The sequence below is a fragment of the Poecilia mexicana genome, unplaced genomic scaffold, assembly GCF_051168715.1.
Source record: "Poecilia mexicana isolate PSO_F unplaced genomic scaffold, ASM5116871v1 scaffold_4, whole genome shotgun sequence".
Lineage (NCBI taxonomy): Eukaryota > Metazoa > Chordata > Actinopteri > Cyprinodontiformes > Poeciliidae > Poecilia > Poecilia mexicana.
In genome coordinates this window covers 19,365,921-19,392,287 of record NW_028263373.1, presented here as the reverse complement: position 1 = coordinate 19,392,287, position 26,367 = coordinate 19,365,921, and the positions used below count along the sequence as shown (strand labels likewise).

At 39.8% G+C, this 26,367-nt stretch overlaps 1 protein-coding gene across 1 annotated transcript; it reads right to left on the bottom strand.

Annotated features, from left to right (window-relative positions):
- Positions 1–173: 173 nt before the first annotated feature.
- LOC106914435 (insulin-like growth factor-binding protein 3) lies at positions 174–25,967 on the bottom strand. Its single transcript, XM_014981222.2, has 4 exons — positions 25,520–25,967; positions 22,404–22,651; positions 20,344–20,463; positions 174–3,921 (listed from the first exon to the last, which is right to left on the bottom strand). Exons 1-4 carry the CDS (start codon positions 25,878–25,880, stop codon positions 3,799–3,801), a joined length of 852 nt encoding a protein of 283 aa, XP_014836708.1. The 5' UTR covers positions 25,881–25,967; the 3' UTR covers positions 174–3,798.
- Between the last annotated feature and the right edge of the window lie 400 nt (positions 25,968–26,367).

The following is a 26,367-nucleotide window of genomic DNA, read 5'->3' as shown; positions in this document are numbered from 1 at the left end:
GTATCCCAATTTCTAAATGATTTTGGTGTGAGATTATGGTACTACTATATACTTCTGATTTACTTTAGGGGTTTTTACACATTTTCACCTGGGATATTATTGCATGTGGGTGGTGCTTAGACAATCATCGGTGCAAGTCACAAAAGAGACAAAGCAAAACATCATAGTCAAACTTCTTAAAATGTGTTCATTTTTTATTTAAAAAATGACATTAAATACAAAGTATATTTTGATTCAAAATCATTTCCTCTCTTGGAAAAAAAAAATAGCTTTGTGATTTTTAGCTTGTACCACGAGAAGCTTGAATAAAACATTACAATACCCGTGAACAGAGAGAGCTTCAGCTTTAAGAAGCTGGTTTGAAAACTGAATAAAATGTGACAGAACAGAAATGTGACCCTGGTTCTGCGCTGACTGGCGGAGGCGGGATGGCTGGGTGTGCATGGAGGGAAGTGATGTTGTGAGAGGTTCACTGTCCTTAAGGGCTGGTGAACATGGATGGCCTGAATGCCACACTGAGAGGGAGTGGAGGTTAGCAACAGAAGGAAATGGTTCTTTAAGAAGAAAACATTCATTAGTGATTATAGTCCCCAAAAATACACTGAATCATATAGACTGTGCTGTGCAATCGGTGAGTCACTGAATTCTTCATAAGAAAACCAATTTTGGATCAGCTTATAATTCTTTCATAGATAAATAATTTTTATTTTTACGTACTGTACATGATGTCCAGTCAGACATGTAGCTGGCCAGGAAATATTACTAAAAATAACAATAAAAATAATAATATATAAAAAGACACACGTACAAATATTAGGGAGGGAATAGCTTACATGTTTTCTGTTTGTTCCTCCCCTTAAATCAAGTCTTTGAATAGATGGGATTTAGCACCAATAGGCTGGTTGTAAGTTGCCGCCATCTGAGTGTGTTACGTTGATGTGGTGCTACTGAGCTACTGGGCAGGCTCTCTTCGGCCGTCTCTCCACATTTCAAGTCTGTGCACAGGATATGGGAGAGCATGGGGCAGGAAGCCCCACGGAGAGGACCGCACTGCCTCTGTAAGACCCCCTGCCATGTATGTGAATGCATTTTTGGTGCTGTGTCCACCTTGTGGAGATTTGTTGGCATGCGATCACACGAGCATTTTCTCAAAGAAACAAAAGCGTCAACAATAAAAACAAAGGAAAAAAAATAGATACACTGAATGGAAAAACTCCAATGGGGTTGTTTGTTATGTTTGTTGCCAGTAGACCTGGTTTCCACTACAGTCCAAAAGTTTTAAACAACCCTTCTTTACTTCATAGTTGGCTTTCAAGCAGAAAGACTTTCTTGCAATGCTGCTAAAGTGGTTTAGATTAATTTCTCAAGCCTTTCTAAATGTATCTGAAGGTTTTTCTGTAGGCTTATTTGGTCATATTGCAAGTTAAAGAGTTATGATTGGGTTATGTTGACTGTAAAAGACAGAGAGCGGCATTTAGACAGATTTTCTTTGGACTTTGTCCACAGAGACACTTCTCAAACAGAAGTGTATCCATTTCACTGAACCAAAACTCAGTTTAATTCTGAGCTATAAAAAGAGCAGAAAAAAATCGTTCTTGCAAATTTTATGAATTGATGACCAAAATAGACTTTTAGCAATTTTTTTCAGCATGCTTTATGTGTTATTCATAAAATCACACATGTGGGCTGGGAAGCATTCATGTAACTTTACTGACCTTTCAATAATCAAATGCAAAAGGGTCCTTTATTAACTTCTATGGTCCTCTGGTGTTAAAACAGTACATGTTATAACTAACCGGTACAGGTTACTACAAGTTAGTACTAACTAGTGCGCACTAGTTAGTACTAGTATTAACCTTGTGCTATTTCCCAAAATAAGATGCACCGTATACTGTCATGGTGAGGTAAAATGACTGGATAGTAGAGTTGAATTTCAAATAAATTTTTTTTAAAGCCCTGAGAAAGTCACTAGAACTGCTGATCAAACACACTTTAAAAGATTACAGGAAAGTCTGACAACCTGAAAGTTAAAGGGAAAAAAAGATATGCTGTAAAGCTTTTGCACAGAAATGGAGCTGAATTGTATAAATTTACTTTCATTTCTTTGTCTCAATGGAATATTATTGTTTTCTTATAACACGCTGTTAAATTTGGCATTACCGCCATGGAAAGGTACGCAGACGCAGATAGGTCCAATTGTCTAGAGCTGCGTAGCAGCGGGGCAGCTAAAGTGCTATAAGTGCTTGTGCTTGAAGCATAGGGGGCAGCTGGCACCTGTGGCAGAGCAAAACGGTCACACCTGACTTGACCCGTAAAGAAAAAAAACAAAAACTGAAACAAGCAAACACCATGTTGCACCACTAAGACAGGAAGAGGAGGGGTAAGGGATCAGGATCAGGCACATACACAGAAAGAGGGCAAGCTGAGGACAATGGCATGTGATTAAGGACTAGAGAACCTCAGAGCTGCAAGAACGATGTGAGAGAAGGATGAACACAGAACATGGGAGAACATGGGGGTAAAATTAACGTCGTGTTTGTAAACATGCAAGCAGATTTTAAGTAGATTGCACTGTTTCTACTAGAAAACCAACTCAAATCAGATGTTCCAGAAAATTTCAAGTGAGCAAACTAGCTTTTTAAATGCACTCATGAGAACCTATGAGGTTAGCTTGGACGGCTTTTCAATTCAGCAAACATCCATCAGTCAGGCTGGGGTGGTATTTTTAATATCCTTTCTTCAAAATCTGGTTAAACAGAGGACGAGGTGCCTTGGATCTCTGCAAGAAGTTATGCTGATTTACCTATTTGCTCTAAAACGATTATCAAAATCTAGAAATGTATTGTGCATTGGATGCTCTCAAGTCTTCTCAAGACTTCTCAAGTCTTAACATTTGAAACATAACTTGTCTCTTGCAATTAAGAAGGACAAAGGAGGTGTTAAAGATTTTAAGGCACTTTAACTGCACGGTTTGCCTTCAATCCATCTACCCTGCACATCAGTGACAAACAGCAAAAAGGCAGCAAAGAAAGGAGGTCAACGTGCTAAATAAAAAAAATTAAAAAAAAACCTCTGCCATTCCATACACCTTGCACTACTAAATGGACCCTGAGCCAGAAGGTGTTGTCTTTTTCTGCATTGTTTGATGGAGCAGGGTTGAAGGAAGGGAAGCTGTTTTGGGAAAGCATGCTCTCACACACCATCTTGCACAGACAGGCAGCTGTGAAAACGTAAGTTATGCAGGCGCTCACGGATTAAAAGACAAACAAACCTCGCGGTTACACACTTACAACAAACACACACATGATAGATCGGCGTTGGTGTGACTTTCTTAGAGGGGGGCGCGGGGTCACAGTCATAAACAAGTCCTCTTTAAAGTGAGTGGGAAAGTCCCTCCTTCCTCTCCCCCTTTAAAAATAGTGCAGATGATAGGATTTATTCTTTCCTCCCATTCTGTCTCAGCTTAACTGTTTTTTTATACATATTTTAAAGAAAGGATGGAGGTTCCCTAAGTATAGGACAGATAGCTGTAAAGGACAGGAGACCGTGCTCCACCCCCTACCCTCTCCCTAATCCTTGTACTCCCCCCACCCCTGAAATGGGACCTAAAACAAAAGGTCCAAAGTTCCTTCAAATGTTTACATCAATCTACATGCAAGAGCAAAAACAGGTCCTCGTTCCCTTTCCCTTATTTCTTTCGTTCCATTTCTTTTTTCGACTTTTTTGTGCTGTTTTCCTCTCTCTCTCTCTCCGTCCCCTCTTTCTCTCCATCCATGGGTTGTCTCATCTGTCCTCCCCTCATTTACTCTCCAGGTGATAGCACTTTGTCTTGCCCTGCTTGTCATCGTAGCCTGGGAGAGGCTGCCCGTATTTGTCCACGCACCAACAGAAGCCCCGGTTCCTGCCTTTGGATGGACGACACTGAAAAAAAGAAAAGAAAAGAAAAAAAAAAAGAAAAACAAACATGGGAAAATTAGAAATGTTATCAAAGTGCTTGGTTGTTCTCACAAAACCAGATGAGAAGACAGCTATTTTTACCTCTTAGTGACAAGTTACTGTACCTTGCAAAAGCACTCACAGAAGCTGAACTTCTGTTTTACGTTTTGTCACATTACCAGGAGCTTCAGCACATTTTATTAGAATTTTAAGCTTAAAGTTTTGCCCATTTTTCTTTGCAAAACTCCTAAGAAAAATGGATGGAAAGGGTCCTTGAACAAATGACGTTTGAAAAATATTGCCACTAATTTCAGTTTTCCATGATCTAGACCAGGGTTCCTCAAATCCAGGCCTCAGGGGGGATCCTTGATCTAGACTTTGACTGGGCCATTTTAACACATGGATATGCTTTGAACTCATAATTCAGTTGGAGCTCTGGTTGAAAATTTGCCCATATCTCAACAGGATTTTCTTCCTAAATTGGTCTGTATTCAACTCCACCCAGTTCCCCATTAATGTTCGCCTGCTCCTGCCGAAGAAAAAAAAAAACATCTGCTGTAGGATGGTGCCACCAGCGTGTTTCTCCATTGGAATAATGGGTTATTCAGTGGGATATTCAGACTTAGACTTCTGCCACACATAGTGTTTGCATGTAGGTCAAAAAGTTCAATATTGGTCTCATATGACCAGAACACCTTCTTCCACATGTTTGCTGTGTCCCTTAGATAGCTTGTGGCAAGCTTTAAATGTGTCTTCTTATGGTTTTCATCTTGCCACTCACTCATTAAAGCCAGGATCTGGAGAGTACAGCTAATAACTGTAATAACACCAAGCTGTGGAGCTGTGCAGCTCCTCCAGAGGTACTACTTGTCTCTTCACAACCCCTCTGAGTAATGATGCACCAGTTCTAATGTTTGTAATGCTTAGATTTGGCCAAACTTCTTTAACTTTATGTTGTACTTTATTGTACAGCACTCTTAGAAATTTGAAGCGTTGGATTTTCTCTAGCAAAGCTTTTAAGGCCCTCACAGAGCAGCTGCATTTACACTGGGATTAAATTGCACAGATGGACTGTTTGCAGTTGGTTGCACTGGATTTCAGAGACAATCTTAAATGCACTCAACACCTTTCAGATTCATATTTTGTACAAAATCAGTCGCATTCATTGTTTCCCCGCATTCTCGATAACTCACTGCTTTGTGTTCCATCTCATAAAAACACATTAAAGTTTGTGGTGGTAGTTGGCAAAATGTGAAAAACGTCAAGTGGTATGTACACTTTCGTAAGGCACTGTGAAAATGGGAAAAATATACTTTCCTCTCTCTCAGACACAGTGAGAAATTGTTAGATATGTGCAGAAATGTTTCATATTAATTCAGACTCCGTTCTTTTTTATGACACTTTTCAGCTGTCACGCCTCGCCAGAGCTCCAAAAAGGCAAACATCCCATCGATCACGATGAGTGGAATGCCTTGCTGCCTGTGACTGTCTGTGAATTTTTATGTGCGGGAACTTTTAGAGATAAACAGCACAGGCGATGCAGCTGCGTGCTTGCTGATAGATACGGGAATGAATTTTTTGGAGCAGAGAGCGGGGGAGCTTCACTCAGGCATCTATATGAGGCCAGCGTACTGCAGAGTTTGTCCGACGTAGGCTCTGCTGAGGAGTTTACTCGGTGGAGAGCAGATTAGTTCTGATCGAGAGGGACTGGGACTGAGGGGGTGAGAACCCTCGAGTGTGAAGGTAAACATGAAGTTGCTAAAATATTTGTCAAGGCCAGTCGGAGGGCTGCAGGGAAGGCAGCGCTGCTATTCTGGGAAGCTGGCAGATACTCAAATCTCATCTGGAGCCGATTATTCCCTGCGTGTGCACGTGGGCTCACATAAACATGCACCAGCAAACATGTAGGCTGCACACAAACATGATTTCTGTGGACTGCGCGCAGACATACCTCCCACCTGCTCACACACATGTATGCAGTAATATCAGATGTCCCACAGGGGGCCAAGCTTTGTAGGGTGGCAACTTTATGAGCTCCATTTGCGTTGCACTTGAAGTGACTCGATCAGTCAAGTCAGGGTAAACCTTGACTCACTTTATTCCTCCTGCAATCTCCTACTGTACGGGAAGGAGACCAGCCAGTACGGAGTTTTATCAGGAACTAGTACAGTATTCGACAAAAGGCAGTACTATTCAGCTGAGACTGGGTGTATGTGTCATTCAGGACAGTTTTGGTAGAAAAATGAATCCCCAGCAGAATCAGCCACAGAGTAATGTCCTTCCAAAATATCCTACACTTTTATATCAAAATATGATGCATGATTCTGCAGCTCTCCATGTAGGTTTTGCTATTTTTTATTTAGCAAATAAACACCAGTGTGAATTCAAAATGGATACTCATACATTGCTTGAAGTAGCAAACCTGCAAAATTCAAAACTCTTTTTATGGATGATTGTATAGGTGGATAGATGGATGGATAGATGGATGGATTTAAAATGAAAATAGGTGTCAGTCTTCCTAAACAAGCTTACACAGCTGTGTCTTATTCCAATGTCTTTCATAAACATAAAATGGATCATAAAACAATCAAAACTGAGTGGAAACTCTCTAACGTCACAGTGTTATATGAAAAAAAAATTAAATGCATCTTAATAAGTATTGATAGCACATACAGGTGCTGGTCATAAAATTAGAATATTGTGATAAAGTTCATTATTTTCCATAATGTCATGATAAAAATTAAATTGTCATATATTTTAGATTCATTGCACACCAACTGAAATATTTCAGGTCTTTTATTGTTTTAATTTTGATGATTTTGGCAAACAGCTCATGAAAACCCAAAATCCCTGTCTCAAAAAATTAGAATATTATGAAAAGGTTCTCTGAACGAGCAATAAAAATAATCATCTGAATCAACAAAGTAACTCTAAACACCTGAAAAAGATTCCTGAGGCCTTTAAAAACTCCCAGCCTGGTTCATTACTCAAAACCGCAGTCATGGGTCAGACTGCTGACCTGACTGCTGTCCAGAAGGCCATCACTGACATCCTCAAGCAAGAGGGTGAGAAACAGAAAGAAATTTCTGAACGAATCGGCTGTTTGCAGAGTGTTATATCAAGGCACCTCAGTGGGAAGTCAGTAGGAAGGAAAAAGTGTGGCAGAAAACGCTGCACAACGAGAAGAGGTGACCGGACCCTGAGGAAGATTGTGGAGAAGGGCCGATTCCAGACCTTGGGGGAAGCAGTGGACTGAGTCTGGAGTAGAAACATCCAGAGCCACTGTGCACAGGCGTGTGCAGGAAATGGGCTACAGGTGCTGCATTCTCCAGGTCAAAGGTCAAGCCACTTTTGAACCAGAAACAGCGGCAGAAGCGCCTGACCTGGGCTACAGAGAAGCAGCACTTTGGACCACTGTTGTTCAGTGGTCCAAAGTACTTTTTTCGGATGAAAGCAAACTTTGCATGTCATTCGGAAATCAAAGTGCCAGACTCTGGAGGAAGACTGGGGAGAAGGAAATGCCAAAATGCCAGAAGTCCAGTGTCAAGTACCCACAGTCAGTGATGGTCTGGGTGCCATGTCAGCTGCTGGTGTTGGTCCACTGGGTTTTATCAAGGGCAGGATCAATGCAGCAGCTATCAGAAGATTTTGGAGCACTTCATGCTTCCATCTGCTGAAAAGTTTTATGGAGATGAAAATTTAATTTGGTCTGGAATCGGCCCTTCTCCACAATCTTCCTCAGGGTCCGGTCTCCTCTTCTCGTTGTGCAGCGTTTTCTGCCACACTTTTTCCTTCCTACTGACTTCCCACTGAGGTGCCTTGATATAACACTCTGCAAACAGCCGATTCGTTCAGAAATTTCTTTCTGTTTCTCACCCTCTTGCTTGAGGATGTCAGTGATGGCCTTCTGGACAGCAGTCAGGTCAGCAATCTGACCCATGATTGCGGTTTTGAGTAATGAACCAGGCTGGGAGTTTTTAAAGGCCTCAGGAATCTTTTTCAGGTGTTTAGAGTTACTTTGTTGATTCAGATGATTATTTTTATTGCTCGTTCAGAGAACCTTTTCATAATATTCTAATTTTTTGAGACAGGGATTTTGGGTTTTCAAGAGCTGTTTGCCAAAATCATCAAAATTAAAACAATAAAAGACCTGAAATATTTCAGTTGGTGTGCAATGAATCTAAAATATATGACAATTTAATTTTTATCATGACATTATGGAAAATAATGAACTTTATCACAATATTCTAATTTTATGACCAGCACCTGTATGGTCAACTGAACTTCTGGCTTCAATATGAAGGTGAAGCAACAGAAACAAGCCAGATGTATAAAAAGAAAATGAAAATATGAGTTCATTTGGAAAAGCAGTGGATCCATCTAACCATCTACTGACTGTTGTAGATTAATGGTATCATTTTCATGTTAGAGATTATATTGGCATTTAGATTTTAGGGACAAATTAGAAGCTTTGTATCGCAAATTGCCTTTTACATGATGAGTGGCCTTTAAAGTATGTGGAAATTAAACAGCTATTAAGGATGAGTAGTCTAGTTGTTTTGAGTAATGAGTTATGAGTAATGGCGCCACATGTGAAGAAATGACAAGATTCCATCAACAAGAAACTTTTCTACACGCATGTTTGTTTGATCCGTATGAAAACGCCCCTAAATTTGAGTCATGAATTGGCACAAAGTCGCCTCGTACTTTAAGGCAGGCAGACAGACGAGCTTTAGAGTGTGACCAGGTGTCTGTTTCCGGCGTTCACGTGCAGCCTAAGTGCATGATCAAAGGCAGCTTTATAGAGACACAGGCCTATTAAAATACCTCACCAAGAACTACTGCAGGAGTCTGGGGAGCAAGTACGCCTCCCAAAATGCTGCCTTCTTACACACCAGCATCTTCAGCAGATTTTTTTTTTTTATAGAGAACTTTTCTCTTCCTAACAATTGCCCTCCTCTTTAACTGTCTCATTCTCACTTTTTCTGCCTTTTCTTGCTCTGCACTCCTCCCTCTCACTGTGCCATCGTCTAATTCTGTGGACAGCTTCTATTTTAGCCTTGACCCAGCAGACGAGACTGGAGAGACAAGCTTAACATTGTGTTCCTGTGCTCTGGTAAATGATGATAGACTCCTTCATGAGCATGGAGGGAGAGTATGTGTGTGTCTGTGTTGTGTTGTGTTGTGTATGCGTGCATGTGTGTGTGTGCACAAAAGGGTTGAAAAGCCAAGAGAAAGGTGGAAGGGAGTGGAAGAGCAAAATGTGCACATGTGCATTCCCCTGTTGCTTGGCTACCTTTGAATTTCTGCTCAGTCTCTCTTTAATTGGTGAGGTATTAGCAGTCATCTCAAGCAATTCTTTATTTACTGCTTTATTACACACTCACACACAACAAATTAATACTAATGTACTGTGTAATTGTTACATTTCTGAGCTGTATTTTTATATTTTGGAAAAATAAAATATGTTCTTCCAACTGATTTAACTTTAAAGTAAATGTCTTCAAAATCATATCAATGTGGCGGTATGCACCTGGATTCAAAGTTATGCATCTATGCTAATTATGAGACCAACTATGTTATTCCTCATTATCCAAAGTAAGTGCTAATTAACCGCAAACGAAAACAGAACCATTTAAAATCAAGGAATCGTTAAAGTCACAAAATGAAAATAAAGGTCGGTTATGACCAAAAACTAAATATTTCAAGTTGAAACACATCCACCATGACATAAATTCATAAAATAAAAAGAAAAATTGAAATAATATGATCAAAATCCTGATCTGAATAATAATACTAATCCACAATGAATATTAGATTTCTAAATAAATCAAAATAAAATTAAATAGTCTTTTAAAACTATATTCAATGTAAGTGTACATGTTATTTGATTTTACTGTGATAACCCATGACTCCTGATGTGTCATGGTCTAGCTTGTGAAAACCAGCAAAAGCACCCAAACTATAGCTACTTGCTTCATATCTTTAACTTCTAAGCCTTATCAGACTGGTATCATGAGAAAACTGAGACTGAAAACTTTTTGACTACAATTTTCTGACCAAGCAACAAGTGGAAAAAACATCGCTGAGAACCTCTGGATTGAACCAGTCCAATACCAGCCAGTTTAACCAACACAGTGTAATCTTAAACCGAAAATGCATTCTGTCATACTAGCCAACTGGAACTGCTTCCACCAGGTGACACGACGGGTGATCAAACCATGTAAGAGTCAAAATGTTATTGTCACTTGTTTTTTATGGCTTCTTTCCCCTAACTTCAAAATGCTATAAGTTTAAGGTGTGACTATTTTAAGGACAGCCATGTTTAAAAAAAATCTAATATTATGCTTTACTAACCATTTGTATAACTAAAACTGCAGCTGTAAAAAAATGTTAGTCAAAAGTCTTCTTAAGTTGTTGATATTGTCCTTTTGGTACCTCCCTCCAAAGGGCACAGCCCAGCAGTCCCCTCTGCTCCAGAGCTGCATGCACATGACCTACATAGATTATGCCAGATGTCCATCCTGACCCCTTGATTGACTCCAGGACCGGGGATTAAACTAGAAACTTGTGGGGTGCCACCTGCTGTACCACCTGAGTCCCTGCCATACCGGAACAAAAGACCACTTAAATAGTTTGACAAATATCTGCACACATTTTAAAACAACAGCTTTTACAGGTAAACTACACCAGCAAAGTATGTTTAATTAAAATATGAACTGAATATGAAATACAAAAGAAAATTCTTTGAAATGGCTTCACAGGTTCCTCACACTCCAAAGTAAAGCTTGAGGGCATTACTATCAATTTTCTGCTTTGTTGCTAATTATTTCTTGTCAACTACAAGAAATGAGCACACTAATGTATGTTTTCAGGGTGCAAAGAGAAAACCAGAATACTTTGAGGAAAAACCTGTGTATGTAAGAAAATTTAAACTCCATTCAACTTATATTAGAACCCAGGACCTTCTTCCTTGGACCACTTTGATAAAGTTTCATTCCTAACTTGTGCCAATTTAGGAAACAAATGAAGCTCTCAGTTTTACTTTTTAAAACATTTGAGAGGTATCTACAGTCTTTTATCACTGCAGTTATATAACTATGCCTCAAACATTTAAATCAGAAACCTCACTGTAGTAAAATCAGCTGTTTGACCTTGCATTAAGAAGAAAGTGAGTCACAGAGACTTTAAAACGCACAAAAGCGTGTTAATACCTTTTGTTCGCATCGTTTCAAGCAATTTTAAGTTTTGTTGATCAACCAAGGCACACATTGTGGAGACTTACAATGCAATAGAAACGTAGCTTTTTTCCAATCATTTTAAATGAAAACTGATAGTCAATGCGTTTTTTGGGGGGACGAACACCCATTTATCCTATGATCTCCACACACTCCACCACAGAGTCCAAACTGAGGGTAGGTTAAACCCTTGTGCTCTGTACTCCTCACGCTCCTGGTGCTGCGTGGTCCAACACGGCTGTCACTAGAAAAAAAAACATACATGCTGCTCATTCATAATGCTGCCTTTATGAGACGTGTATGTATGTGTTGTGCGTATGAAAGCGTGCTCTTGTGACGCCGGTCTTTATAACTAATGGCAGCGCCGCTGGGCTTCACGGACATTAAAAAGAGCCTGGTTCGACCACAGGATAAACACAAGCTCATAAACTGCAAGGTGTGTGTTTGTAGGCATAGGGGCGTGTGTATTTGTGTAAAAGAAGGTGCATCTGTGCATGTGTTTGGAAATGCATTGGCAGTAGCTGTGGGATATTGCTTTTTATAAAATGAAAAAATAAAAAAATAAAAAAAATCTGAAAGACATAAAGTCCAGGATTCTTTTTTTTTTTTTAAAGCAAAGACATAATGTACATAAATGTTAAAACAGAGACTACATATTACTTGCTAGAGTTTGTATGGTGCAAAACAAATGTGATAAGGAGGATGTGACGAAAAAAAAAAAAATCACCTCTGAGGCATTAAATGAGTAACCAGATCAGAATAATCATATGTGCTTAGAGTTTGATGGTGTTGATAGATTTTTCTCAAGCTGAATGAAGACAGTAAGTATGCATAGGATGCTTCTCATTTACTGACGTAAATACCCAAAGCGTTTCCAAACAGGGTTTTGTCTTGGGGGGACATAACGACTCTTTGTGGCTACTTGCAGGAAGGAGTGAAAACAATATTGCCGTAAAAGTTTTATATTTATTTCAATGTTCCCTTGCAAATTTTTTTCATTCTTGTTATTTCATGGGTAAAATTATTTAAAAACTCAAGTAATTAGTTTTTGATTTAACAAACAACATAATTAAATTGAATTTGCAAATTGAATGCTATGATTAAATCTACTGTCATTATCCTTGGACTTTCAGTTTGGTTTTGATCTGAGTAATTGTTATGTTTTCCAATGTTCACTTTTCAATAAGCTCCCCAGTTCATGTCCCTATGCAGCTGTTAGTCATTCAACTTATTACACTCATCTGATTCTGGTTCCAATAATCAGCTGTGCTGGATTTAAATATTGTCTGTAGTCATATCCTTGCCAATTATTTAACTGATTTTCTACTCCGTTCTTCCTTTTTTAACCTCCTGACTAAGTTTAGCTTTTTTTCCAATTCTATACCTTCCCCATAACCCTTTTGTGCTTCTTTGTATTCTGGCTATCCTAACTTAGCTACAGATAATGACACATTGCAAATTGCTTAGCAAAAGCAGCGCTACTCAGCACATGCAGGAAGAAAAAACAGGGTTGCCTGGTAAACAATGTACATTATGTCGCTTTGTAGAACAATTGAATGATTTTATGATTCGAAAAGAGAAAAAAAACTGCACTCATATCTGTATTACTGAATGAGTATGTGGAAGTAAGACAGGTAAGAACCATGCAACTGGTTCCCTTTCCTAAACACAAACTACCATTTACAAATCTTCATACTATAAACTCTTTTTCTTAGGTGCATGCATGGGCGTGCTTGTGGCCTGCCTTGAATGACCCTGATGAACGCCACAAGCCGAAACACGTTAGTCAACAAATAAAGTTGTTTCTTTGCACTTCAATTGTTGCTGGAGTCTTCACCTTAACACACTTTCTAACCATCCCTCCAACAGGAGGATCTTCACTAAGTCTTCTGCTTTTTTTTTATTAATATGTTATTATTATATATGCTTTCCCAAATTGTTTAAAAGTAAAACTTTTACTTTAGTTAAATAAAGTAAGAAACATTTTCTGTGATTATTAAAACATTTAGCAAATTGATTTAGGCTTGACTGGAGGTCATTTTCTGTCATGCTTAATCGGAGACGACTGATTTGAACAATGCAAGCAGTGCAATCAATTGAAAGAAAAGCACAAAATAATATACTATGATCTTTTACACAATATGTGAGAATTTTCATGATTTTCTTTCTCCATTGTTACTAAAGAATGCTAAGAAATAAACAGAGAAGCATCAAATAACTACAAAATGATCTGTTTACAGGGTCAAAATGGAAGTAGAAAGAGACCAAGAGGCAACATGTGGGTATGAATTGGGGTACAAATTGGTAGATGTATTAACTGAGCTGAGCCTGCAGGAACATACAGTATCAACCAAGCTTCAGTGTATTTGTTGTGTGCCTTTCACTCACGCAGTATTTTAAGAGTGGCAGTACTTGATCTTTCAGCAGTGACAGTTATTGTTTAGGAGGGGGAACCACAGTGAGTGTTACACGTCACAAGCAGCTGGTATAAATGACAGCTGTGCTACATTGATGCCACATTATGTTCTCATAAAGTGTAACGTAATGACTGTGATCTGGCTTAAGCGCTTCCTCCCATTGGGTATTATTATATTTTGTGATACTGAGAATATTTTTTGGGGGATTTGATGTTCATTAAGATAACTAAGTTTAGATTCATATTGTAGAGAATAATACTGGCATCTTCACAAATGTATACCGCGCAGGCTGCAAAAAAACCCCCCCTCAAATCTGCTTTGTACATTATGCAACATTGACTGGAGGAAAACAGACTTTGTTTAGGAGGAGTCTGAAGAAGATCTGGATTTGAAATTTGGGAAGGGAACAGAACCAAGCAGAGAGACAGAGTGAAAATAGATGTCTGGGTCTCTGAAAGTTGGTCAGTTATTATAAAGCCATTGTGGTCAGTGAGTACGTTTAAACAGATCCTTCTGAGTCACGCTCAATAAGTCAACCCTTATGGGCCTGGCACTGCCAGCACCCAGTGAAGGAAGAAGCAGAAGAGTACACTGGCACCTGGCTCACATCCTTAACCCACCGCCTCCTCCTTCTCCTCCTCTTCCTCTCAGACACACACACTTAACTCTAGCAGAGTACACGCAGACGCTGCCGTCCCATTCACAACCCTCGGCAGGGTGATTCTTGGCCAAACAAGGAAGGAAAAGCCAGGTGGGCGGAAGGGCAGGATGGACGGAATGATGGAGCCAGCAGGAAGAACAAAAGGCTGGTGCATGACTGTAGGCAAGGCACAAAGGGGGGTAATGATGGGTGTGTGTGGAATGATGAATAAGAGAAAGAGAGAGTGAGGCTTTGAGGGGTGTAATGAGCGGGTCAGTGTTGGTTCATGTAGGCCCTGAGCTGGAATATGGAGCCAATTCATATAACTGCAGCTAAAATAGGTTTCTATGTGTTGTAGCTGAGAGACGGTCTGCGCTGCTTGACTTCTTTTCTTACAGGCCACTCATATTACCAGCTAACAGAAAACCTCGCTTACATGTCTGCGACTTTCTCATGTCTGATCTTTACATAATTAATAAGCAAAGATTGAGACTTCATGAGTGGGGTTGCTTCTTCATCTAACAATCATGGTTTTGACTCTGTTTTTTTTGGAAGATTTTCTCATTTTATGTGAATTAGAAGAAATTTCCAGATTGAAATGTACAATAAGAGCAATGGCAATCCAGCTTTACTGAGTCAACCAAGGGCTGTAATAAAGCCACTTCTTTGTTATTTCTAGCTCTGTTTACAGCAAGTATTGGGAGAGATGTGTGTTTTAAACAAAACTAGAAAATTCCGCAGAAATTTTAAGGGGCATGCCAAAGTGTGCCCGTCGGTTTTTAATCAAGCGTTCTGATGCAAAAAATTAGCATTAATGCTAAAGAAAGCTTCAATGTAGTCAATAACCTGTGGAGAGTCAGAAGCATGTGGACTAAGCTGTACTTGTACCATTCAGTATGTTGCATACGGTAAAATTAGCCAAAATGCTAATAATAGCATGAATGGTATCAGCAGAATGTGGGGTATCACCACCATGTTGTCACCCATTGACTCAGTCCAATCAGTATTCTAAACATGGCTAATAAGTAAATAAATTGGCTAAAAGCTTATTTTAGTTAAAATGCTAATGCGTGCAAGGAAGTGCACTAGTGGGTGGCAGTGAAATGCTAATGTTTGTGCTGATGTTAATGAACTGCCTTGCTGCAAACATAAAAGAAGAAGAATATTTTTGCACCGCCTGCGTCGGTGCACTGACGTGAGGGGAGTATGCAGGCTTTTATTTTGAAACTTTCAGTAAGCTTCATTTGAAATGGCAACACTAATCCCATGTGTAACAGTGGTTTGGTTAAAACGGTTTTCTAACACAAAAAAGAGCAATTACATGATGTAAAAATTGTCAAGGCTTTTATTTTGAAAATTTTCAATAAGCTTCATTTGAAATGGTCACACTAATTTCATGTGTAATAGTGATCAGGTTAAATCAGTTATATGATGCTCAAAGCACAAGTAGTTCAGAATACCAGCCAACTCCTCCTCTGTAATAATTGAGTGTTCCGCCATGTTGTAGTTCTGACATGCTGCTCAGGCCTCTGTTTTAACTGAGTCTTTGCCATAGATAGAACTACAGTTATGGCAGTTCCTTTCTCTGGATTCTGTTGCTATAGCGATTGGCCCTCAGCCAACTGCTGTGTGTGAGACAGAAAGCTGGGGAAGGATTTCTATCTTTGAGACAACCATGAAATGCTAATGTTAATGAACTGCCTTGCTGCGCAAGGCAGTTCACTATCCTGAGAAAAAAAAACATTAAAAAAAAGATTTTCATTTTTGCATCGCCTACGGCGATGCACTTTTGTCAGTGCAATTTTCAGAGTTTTATTTTGAAACTTTCAGTAAACTTAATTTTCATAACCACACTAATCCAATGTGTAACAGTGGTTTGGTTAATCTACCTGTATAATGCCCAAAACAGGAAGTAGTTCGAACTGCCAGCTGAGGCCTCCTCTGTAATAATTGAGTGTTCCGCCATGTTGTAGTTCTGACCTTCTGCTCTGCCCTCTGTATTAAAGTGTTCCGCCATATTTAGAACTACAGAGTCTTTGTAGTCCAACCAGCAGTTCTCCCTATCTCTGCATTCTGTTGCTATGGTGATGAAACTGCCCTGCGTGTGTGTCAGAGACTTTATCTATCTTTATGAGACACCCAGTCAGTTTTAATGAAAAAAGCAGTCCGAACAACTGCTTCCCGTTCGGGATCCGTAAGCCCGATCCAAAAACCGTTTGAAGCATATGAGAGGGCTATTTTTCGTCTCATTTAGTACCGCGATTCATATCTGTAGCTCAATCACAGTAATTGCAGTGATGAGAGAAAAATGGTGTGCGTTGAGCTCAGAGATTTTTCAGAAATATATGTAAAACACTGGGGAGGAACGTCAGTTACCCTGTCCCAAAACTTTGCTCTGAAGCACCTGGACCGAAAACCGTAAGCCCTAGGGAAATTTTGAAAACATTTTACCGGAGCAGGCATACGTATCAATGTCATGACCAACTTTCATACCAATAGAGCAATTTTTGCACCCATGAGAGCAATTTCAAAATTATTTTGGGGTCAAAATTCCACTCTTTTTCTCACTCTAAAAAGCGGCAGTTGGTTTCAGTTACACTCTAAGGTTTCGGCAGTTGGAAATTTCGCTCGTTTTTCGCTTTTTACGTCGCCGTCGTAACTCCGATCCCCAATAAAAATAATAGCTCCAATGCCGGGATCGAGACACACGTTTTGATACCACTTTTGTGGGTGGGCACGCAGCGGTACGAGCCGCATTAACGGTAATGGAAGAAGTTGTTATAATAATAATAATATCCAGGCGTTCTATTGGGTGTAGATTAATAGGTGCCTGCCATGCAATGCATGGAGGCAGTGACTGACCTGCTTCGCAGGTCAGTCACTGCTCTCCCTATGCATTGCTATGGCATGCCCCAATTACTAGTGCCACAAGTCTAAGTGAATAGACATTTTTTTAGACATTTTCTCAGTTATGAAGGTCAATACCTATTTGGCTTAATTCCATGGCATGAGTTCTTTATTTTCCCAAGAGTAGACTTCTGTGTCATATCATATTTATTCCATAAAAAACATGGCAAATTACACATCTCTACTAGGACTGTAAATAACTGATATTGTCAAACTGACTACTATCTTCCCATGCCAGCTAGCACACTGGAAAAAGATGTTTCAATTGGATTTAAATGGGAGGAAATTGAGTGTATTTTTGTGGAACATCGACTTCTGTCATACCTTCGAAACGTGTGTGTGTGGCTTTTAATATGCTTTTCATACTGGGACTAACAGTGAGGCATTTTCCATTATGACTAAGTTAGTAATCTTTCCAAACTGCTTGTTATATTTTTTTATGTTATTAAAACATTGTCTGGCAATTTGGGAATTACCTGTGAATCATTTGCATTCCCCCAAGTGGTCAGGTCCTTATTTGGTGAATTAATCAAATAGGATGTGATGCCACTAGTTTTCCTTTAATTTTCAAGATCCAGCGTGTCAAGGTGAGTCCAGTGTCTAAACAGCGTACTATGAGATCAAGTAATGTCCTCATTGGATCACTTCTACAATACTTGAGTTGGAAAAAAAATACTATGTGAAAGCTGTAGTGCCCTTGCAGAGGATGTTTCCAACCTGTTTAAACAATTTGTGGAAGACTGGCTTGTCTGGCAATGAAATTATGAGTACAGTGAGAATCCATTAAAATGGAGGATTATTTTCCAATGGTATCGTGTCTTCCTATACTACAGAAATGAAAGGCCAACAGACAATAGTGAGACGGGCTTATTAACATAAAAATGTCTGCCTGATCCCTGAATATAATTAGAAGCAGTAAAAACAAATGGGAGCCTAAGTCGACTGGGGGTTATGCTTTTTGGCTCTTGGTGATTCATTTTTCCTGGAAGTAGTCTGATCACCATCCAGTTCTCAGAAGAAATGAAAGATGAAACCAGACACCTTTCAGCAGCCTTACTGGGACTTAATTCTTTTAAAAGATTGTAGGTTACAGAGGGAGAAATAGTACTGTAAATCATGTGTTCAATCTCACACTCATCCCCACCCCCAACTCTCATGCTCCCTTCTTTTCACAGCATTGTCACCCTAGACGTTCACACGGTCTCCTCTTCACTAAGTTTCCGGTCATAAATCTCTGCAACACACCGTGAAGGCACATCCCCTCGGATGGATTCAACACAACACACGCCTGCTCCTCTGAGAAAAGGACGACGAGACCAGGCACACTACTGTCCTCAGCCTAACACACACTTACACCAGAATCAACACTTTTACTGGTGGAATTAGAAAATACATGGTAATGGCTTTCTGTAAGACATTCAAATTTTTCCTGATTTGTCAAAATGGATCTCGATTTTCAATCTTTCTATACACAATCAGATGTGAAGGCTGCCATTTGTCCAAACTAGAAAAAAATAAACATTAAATTTTTTTTAGTGGGGAAAATCTTTTCTAGATCTTAACAAATCTATTTTTGTGAGCCAAAAGAAAGCAAATTAATCAGCAAAGTGTCACAAAGGACAAAGCTTATTGAAAAGTTATCTGACATCAACATAATGAACATTATAAATCTGTAGAATTAGAGAAACAAGCAATTTCTAGATCCTATATCATTATAGTATCATACAGTCAAAGAGAGTTAATAATATTGGTTTAAAAAAGTGTTAAAATATCTACATGGAAACTCCACTGTTGGCATATCCTTAGGAAGCATATGCTGATGGTTTTTCATCAGGAAATGCATGATTTTATTCCTACCTTTCTCAGCAATCAATAAAAAAATCCTGTTAGCAGTAAACTAATCAGACCTTATAATTCTGACTAACTATGTTGGACACTTCCACTCGTATGTTGACAATTTGTTTTTGGTGAGGAGTCAGAAGGGTTTCTTTGCCATCACAGATTCAAATTGGCTCCAGAATGTTAAAATTACTTTAGACCTAAATCTGCCCCAAGTATGATCAACGGTTGTTTTTATTAGGAGGAACATTTCCCTGTGAAGTTCTAGAACTCAAAGCTGAAACATGACTGGGAAAGGAGCCAACCACTTGTCTTTCCAATAATCTCAGATATCCAAAACACTGGTTTTGGACAGGAAGAAAACCTTGTGGTTAACCAAAATGTCTATTTGCTTTGGCTAGTCATTAAATGTTTCACTGGATATCTTCCTCCAAAGATCTCCAATAAAATCTTTTGAGGAATATTAGATAATACTAGATAATCAAACAGAGATTTGATTGCCTGACTAAAACCAGTGGTTTGGAGCCGCGAGGACAGGGGTTAGGATCAGGGGTGTTATTTAGAACTTTGTCACATCTTGAGTTGGACTCTGAGTAATAATGCATGTTTTTGGTGACTCATGTGTTTGTTGGAATGGGCTCTGTGGAATGCAACCTCGTAAAATTAGATGTTGGTATTTATTTGCCCCACCTGCCTTCATGCACCACATTTCCTCAAGGAGTTTCAGTCAATTGTCCTCCAACAAAATTTCACATTCTTGCTTCTTTCTCTTCGTTTGATTTTTTTTTTTCTTCTCTCGTCTTTTAAATGAGCTGGCCATGGGTGGCCTCGGTTTGCTGCTCCACAGACAAGAAAATCTAAACCAGTGACGGCCTGTTTGTTTTCTTTACTTCACCAACGGCACCCCCACCAAAAACTACCGCCATCAAACAAGCGCCATACATACACTCCCCTGCTGCCACATCCACCGCGCCACACACACACACCCAGACCACATTCTTACATCCCTACCCCCCACACGCTCCCACAACACACACCCACAAACACACCTGACCGACTTCATTTCCTGTGAGGCATGAGTCAGACGGCTGCAGTGCATTTACCGGAGTAATACATGGTTATTAGCCATTCTGATAATATAGTGTTGATGTGGCTGTCAAGGCAACCTGAGCAGCAAAAAAGGGGGGATTGTGCATGTGTGGGTGGTTGGGATGAGTCTTTGAAGATTCTTTGGAAGTGTTCAGGCATGTGGTGGGTTTATTTGCATGTCCGCAGGTGTGTGTCAGAGTGTGTGTGTGTGTGCGTGCGCGAGAGTTTGGTGTGTAACAGAAAAAGCATAGATGAAACAGCAGGGAGAGCCACTCACCTGTTTTTTCTTGTAGAAGCCCTTTTTGTCACAGTTAGGAAGGCGGAAGCCTCTAGGGTTGAGCACGTTGTTGATCTTCAGGCTGTTCATGATGCTGTCTATCTCCCGTCGGCACGGCCCCTAACAACGCAGCAAACACGCCATCATAAAGAGATTGCAAAGAGGTTGGAGGCACAGAGAATATTGGGAATACTTTCACAAATTTGAGAGTTTGTGTTGAGCAGTAAACAATGAAAATTGACCTGGTCCTGTTCTTTCATGCATAAAACATCCTAATTTCTTAGTTTGAACTGGGAAGTCTGTGTAGGTACTCATTGCCTTGCAGAAATGAACTTTCTGGTGGGTCCGGGTTAAAGAGGTCATGCCCCAAAATGAGATACTAGCTTTGAAAAAAAGTGGTACCTACAGCTTCAAAATATTTGTAATCAAAAGTAATTGTACCTAAACATCAGTAAAGAACATAAAGTTAGTCTGTGGACTTTCATCCACAAATTGCAGAGCACCACAGTGTTTGGCATTGTTTGTATGTTTTTGTTTTTTACAGCACATGCATCAAGTTCTCCATGCATACCACCTACGTGTTGACAGTGGCACAAATTTTCTCCTATTACAAATGGCCAAGGTATCACAGTGACCCTCTTTTACTTTGTTCATTCATAAAACATCAGTTCTTCTGTAAAATTAATCTGCAACACATTTTTGTCCCCAGATGTCTTTTAGCTTTTCTATTTGTGTAACTATGGAAAAGACCTAGCTGTAAATAAATACATGCATAGTGATAGGGGTTTTCAACAAAGAACCTTTGCTCTATTGAATACAACACCGGGAGTGCCTGAAGACAGTTTGCAGCTCTCTAGTCCATGGGCAGTAAATTTCCATGCTCCATGGACATGAAAGAGGCTTACGAAGACCGCCTCATCTAGATCCCTGAGACTGTGATCATTTTTCTGATAAGTAAACAGACAAAAACTGAGACACAGTCAGGATGTACAAAAGATGACCAAAACACCAACAAATGGAAAGATGTCCACACGTACAATAACATATTAGCTTTAATATGTTATTAAAGTCTATGAAGTTATGGCAATGCCTTAGTTACAAAAACCAAAGCACTATGGCAAACCAAGAGGAATGCACGGCATTAGAGGTGCAGGGCAACTTGAACAGCAGTAAAGTAGCTGTCAGATCATCAAAAAAAATTACATCCATGTACTCGGCATCTTTGTCTGTGTCCCAATTTAAACCCAGAGGAAAACCATAAAAAACTCTTGTCCATATGTTATGGACAAATATAGCGTACGCAGAAACACTAGAAGATATTGTTGGTTGACCTTTCAGATCGATGCTAAAATTGTTTCTATTAAATTAACAAGTTGTAAAGTAGTGATTACTAGGTCTTTTCTATGTCGTGTTACTAAAAACCCTGGAAGTCATCAGGAAGCATAAGATGATCATCACTTCACTTGAATACAGTACCCTGACTCAATCTTGTTAGTAGCCTAAAAAGATTTGCTGACTCTTTGACTCTACTGACTCTACACATCTGGACACTGATTTTGTTTTTGTTTTTTTGCTGTATATTCTTGTAGACAAAAGAACTCATTCAAATTGGCTGGAAAACATCTGAGAACATCAAATATTTGCAATATTTAGTAAGAACTCGATGGGCCTTTCTACAAAAACACTGCGAAATGAAAACTAACAATGTTTTTGAAAATGCTAAAAAAAAAAGACATGGCATCTTTTTGGAAATCAAATAATCTAAATAGCCATCTCTGGTCAACAGAATGAAGTCCAAATTGGACCATGATTTGCTTTTCTTTGTGTTAATCTGCATTCGTCTTGAAAGTAGGTATTCATCTGAAAAGGCATGTGAAGCACACGTAAAAGGTGAGGTAACGTTTTGTAGGTGTGCATTACAATGTGATGTGTTGTCTAATGAGCTGTGCCGAACCCACATTTACCACAGAGCTAATTTTTAATTACTTCTGTCTATGTTTCTATCATCCCAAACACAGATTTTACCACAGAAAGTCTCATTGCCTCTGGGTGTGACTTACATACTCAGTCTCCCTCTTGTTCTCCAGGGAGAAGTTGTGCATGTCCTTACTGACTCCTCCTGACACAGGTTCCACCTTGTAGCTCTGCGTCTTCCTATTTTCAGCCTTCTGGATAAGTGTGTTGTGCAGAGGAGGCCTAGTGTTCATTGACCCTGGGCTGTGCCCGCAGTTCACAGTTGCCTCAGCAGGCACGACCGTCACGGTCACGGTCACATTGGCGCCATCGTCCACCTGATTTCCTGCATTTTCTGCAAAGACGAATTTCAATTAGAGCTGTGAAATTGGTGCCAGTTCACTCTTTTGGCACAGTATACAGATGTATGGAAAGAGTTATGTGATTTATTACAAAGCTCAAGCTTGTTTAAAAACTTGCCATATTTGGACCAGATTTTGCTCCATCTCATGTGGTTTCAAAATGAAAATCAGACAGCAAATTATAATAATTTATTTTCCCCAAAACATTTTTTGCATTTACCTCCAAACCAAAACCAAACTTTTATGATTGTATCCTGTAAATTACACAAATACAGAAATATTACTGCTAAGCTTCCCAATCCAACTGAGAACTGTTGGCTGTGTAATAAAGGCTTGTTAGAATCAAACAAAATAAAGTTAGATCTTTGCCCTTTTGGGCTGTCAGAATTACAAAGGGTATTCACAAATTTGCATACAATGAAGAGCAAGAGATAAAGGAGGAACTGGAGAAAGAAATCTGAGAATTCCTGGGCATAGACAGCAAAACAATTGAAAGAAAACATTAAAAAGCATGTGTGAGAAGATTAGAAAAATGTCAAATGAAAAGTGAGGGAGAACATCAAAAGTAACTGGGCTGGGATGGTTTCATTTTAAAATGTTAAAGATGAGTAAAATAAAAAACGGGGCTTCAAGTACTCCTCCCAAAAGTGGGGTGCACCAATCTACCCACGATCTGCCCCCCCGATCAACCACATCATCACACAGTAAAGTGGGCAATGGAAAAGCACACCAGAACCCTGAAGACTGTTTCTAACTCAAAGCAGATTTAGTGTGCGCGAGCTGTGGTGAGGGTGGTGGACAAGCATGTGGGCGTGTAGCTCGTGTGGGCAGCCAGGCTGGCAATCCACCCTTCCATTTTTTCTGTGGCTACCTGATCAATTTGCGAGGCAGTGGTGCTCCAGTCAAAAGAACTAGGAATAACTAAATGACATGTCAACAACAACTTCCCTGAAAAAAAATAAATAAATAAAAATCTTTTTCAATGGCCAATAATGTGGACAAATTTTAGGACTCCAGTCAGAATATTTTTTTATGATCAAAATAAATCACCTTTTATAGCTTTATGCATTTTGGATAAACACATTACGCAATTTGTTTGTATACTGGCACAGGAGTAAACAGCACAAACTGTGGTCAGGGAAGCTTGTTAATGTCTGGGAGGAGAAGCTGCTCTGGAAATGGGAACCAATGGGGGTGGAAACCACTAAGCTGCAATGGCATAATCTGACCAACAGGGGCGCTTAAGACCACCTACATCTTTTTTTAAAAAAAACTCCATCTCCATCTTTGGAGGCACTGTAATACCATCATTATGCATGAGATCCTTTCATGTAAGAATTTCGAAATTCTTTGAAACTGAGGCTGAGAATGGTTAAAAAAAATAGAGAGAAAAAGTCAAGTACAACATAGTTCTACAAGTGTTTGCGTGTTCAAACCAAATACACAAGCAGAAAGCACACACAGGGGCACCCAGGTGCCTAAACACACAAGTGTGCGTTTTCACATGAAGGTGCCATGTGTGCCATTTCACCAGTATGAGCAGCATCCACACTAATCATCATGCACAGGATCCCACCCCCAGTGTTGTGCAGGCTTGCAAGCAGTTCATTGATAATGGGCTGTGATTTTTGAGTGTGTGTTTCTTGTTTATATAGGCCAACCAACCCCCATGTCACTCTACTCACTGCTAGACACCTGAACTACACTGGCCCCCATCCTGGACTAAGGGAAGCTGCTGCATTCTTGTGCAAGCAGTGCACAAGAATTCAAGAGTTGAAGATAAGTTAGGGCATTGAAGAGGAAAAGTCCTAAATGTTGGGTTATACTACACTAGGTGGTGGGGTGAAATAGCCAGGTCATCTTCATGCATGCATATGTGTGGATGCAACGTAAATGCTACAAGTCAGACATTTCCATGAAGTCAGTTTAACTCATTATAGATAGTCTATCATCTATAGAACAATATGCCATGGTCAGTTTTCTAAATTATGGCACCATTTTATATTAAATATATCCTCCCAGAAAAACAGTCTATGCACACCTGCCTCCAATGACACCATGTAAGGCATTAAGCAAATGATTAGAGTTACTTGCAGTAGGTTCATTTAATCTTGAGGATGCTTCCTGCCCAATTGGAAAAGGAGTCGAAAGCTTCAGGCCCCTGTACTTATGTAAAGTTGATTGCAGTGGACCATCGTCATTTTGATGCATCCAGTGATAACATCGACTCAAATACACATTAAGTAGAGTTAGCTTTTATCATCATCATCATCATCATCATCATCATTATTATTATTATTATTATTATTATTATTATTATTATTATTATTATTATTATTCAGTCCACTTTTTACATACTTAATATTTTGTGAAATCCTGCAGGGTAAAGGCATACCTGTCTTATCAGTGTCAATTTTTAGGGCAATAAATGAATGGATTACAATAAGATAGCATCTTTAAACAAGCACTGGTTGCTTTATAATAAGAAAAATCTCGCAAACCAAGGTGTTTTGTTTATTATTTTAAATTTCATAATTTGCGACAAATGCGCACATGGAGAGCGACACAAACTTCTTCTCATTGTCTAAACTGGGACCCTCTCGGTTTTTTCAAAATGTTTTCTTGATGCAGCCAATAGTTGCCAAACGTAGCACCTTTGCGCATGTTTACTTGTGCCATTTACCCTATAACAAGATCAGTCTCAACCTTATACGCACTTAATCTGTTTGCATAAAGAGGGAGCTCCCCAGCCCCGGTCACAGCAGCGCCTCATGGAGAGGGCACCAGTCAGAATTACCCAAACAGACACACTGGGAATAAAGTAACCATGAAATGCGCAAATGGAAAGCACCACATTCTACCTTGATTTTGCGCCGGCTTAAGATAGCTGATGAGTTTTTTTGTTGCGCTGGTGCATACCCCTCGTCCCTCCAACAGAGCTTGCAAAGGACGGTTCTCCCCGGGCTGATGCTTGCAGGTCAAGCCGAAGCCGCAGCGCGCAGTGTACACTCCACAAGCCTGTCCTTCGCCGAGGGCGCACGTCATGCAGCAGCCGCAGCCAGGCTCCCTCACGCTCTCCGCGCAGTCCTTCGGCAGCGGTTTGCACTGCTGCAGCGCGCTGGCGTCGCACGGCTCACATCGGACCACCGGCCCCACAGAGCCGGTGAACCGGGCGAGCGCAGCCAGCGCGACGGCGAGACAAAGCGCGCAGAGACCGGGCATTATAGTGATTAAGCTTGTCACAAAGGGACAGAATGGGAGTTGTCACACGGGCTTAAGGTGACTCTCTGTGACACAGCGAGCCGACTGGCCTTCTCCATCTGTGTTTTCTTTTGCGCAAACTTCTCGCTTTATACAGGCGGAAAAAGAGCCAGCAAGTCACACCCTCCTCCGTATGAATAATGTAAGCGGAGAGCCCCTACATGAAGAGCCGCTACATTCAGACTCTGGAGAGCGCTGCGCAAACATTACATTTTCTCAGGCGCGAATGTACAGCATTTCCATACAGTCCAGGGAAACTAAACAATGTCACATTCTTGCAATTTGATGTTCACAGTTTTAAGCTATTTTGGGGAAAAAATAAATAAATAAGTAAATAAATTAATAAATTAATTAATAATAATAATAATAATAATAATAATAATAATAATAATAATTTTATCTGTTGCTGTGTGTGTTAAGAGACTTGATCCAAAGGACTTGCAACTGT

Bases quoted from the DNA above. Each gene is read 5' to 3' on its own strand.
- LOC106914435 (XM_014981222.2), bottom strand. From the start codon at position 25,880: ATGCCCGGTCTCTGCGCGCTTTGTCTCGCCGTCGCGCTGGCTGCGCTC. The intron at 22,652-25,519 runs GTAGAATGTGGT...TCGTCTTTGCAG, and splicing joins TAAGCCGGCGCAAAATCAAG to AAAATGCAGGAAATCAGGTG. The intron at 20,464-22,403 runs GTAAGTCACACC...CTGCGTTGTTAG, and splicing joins ACAAGAGGGAGACTGAGTAT to GGGCCGTGCCGACGGGAGAT.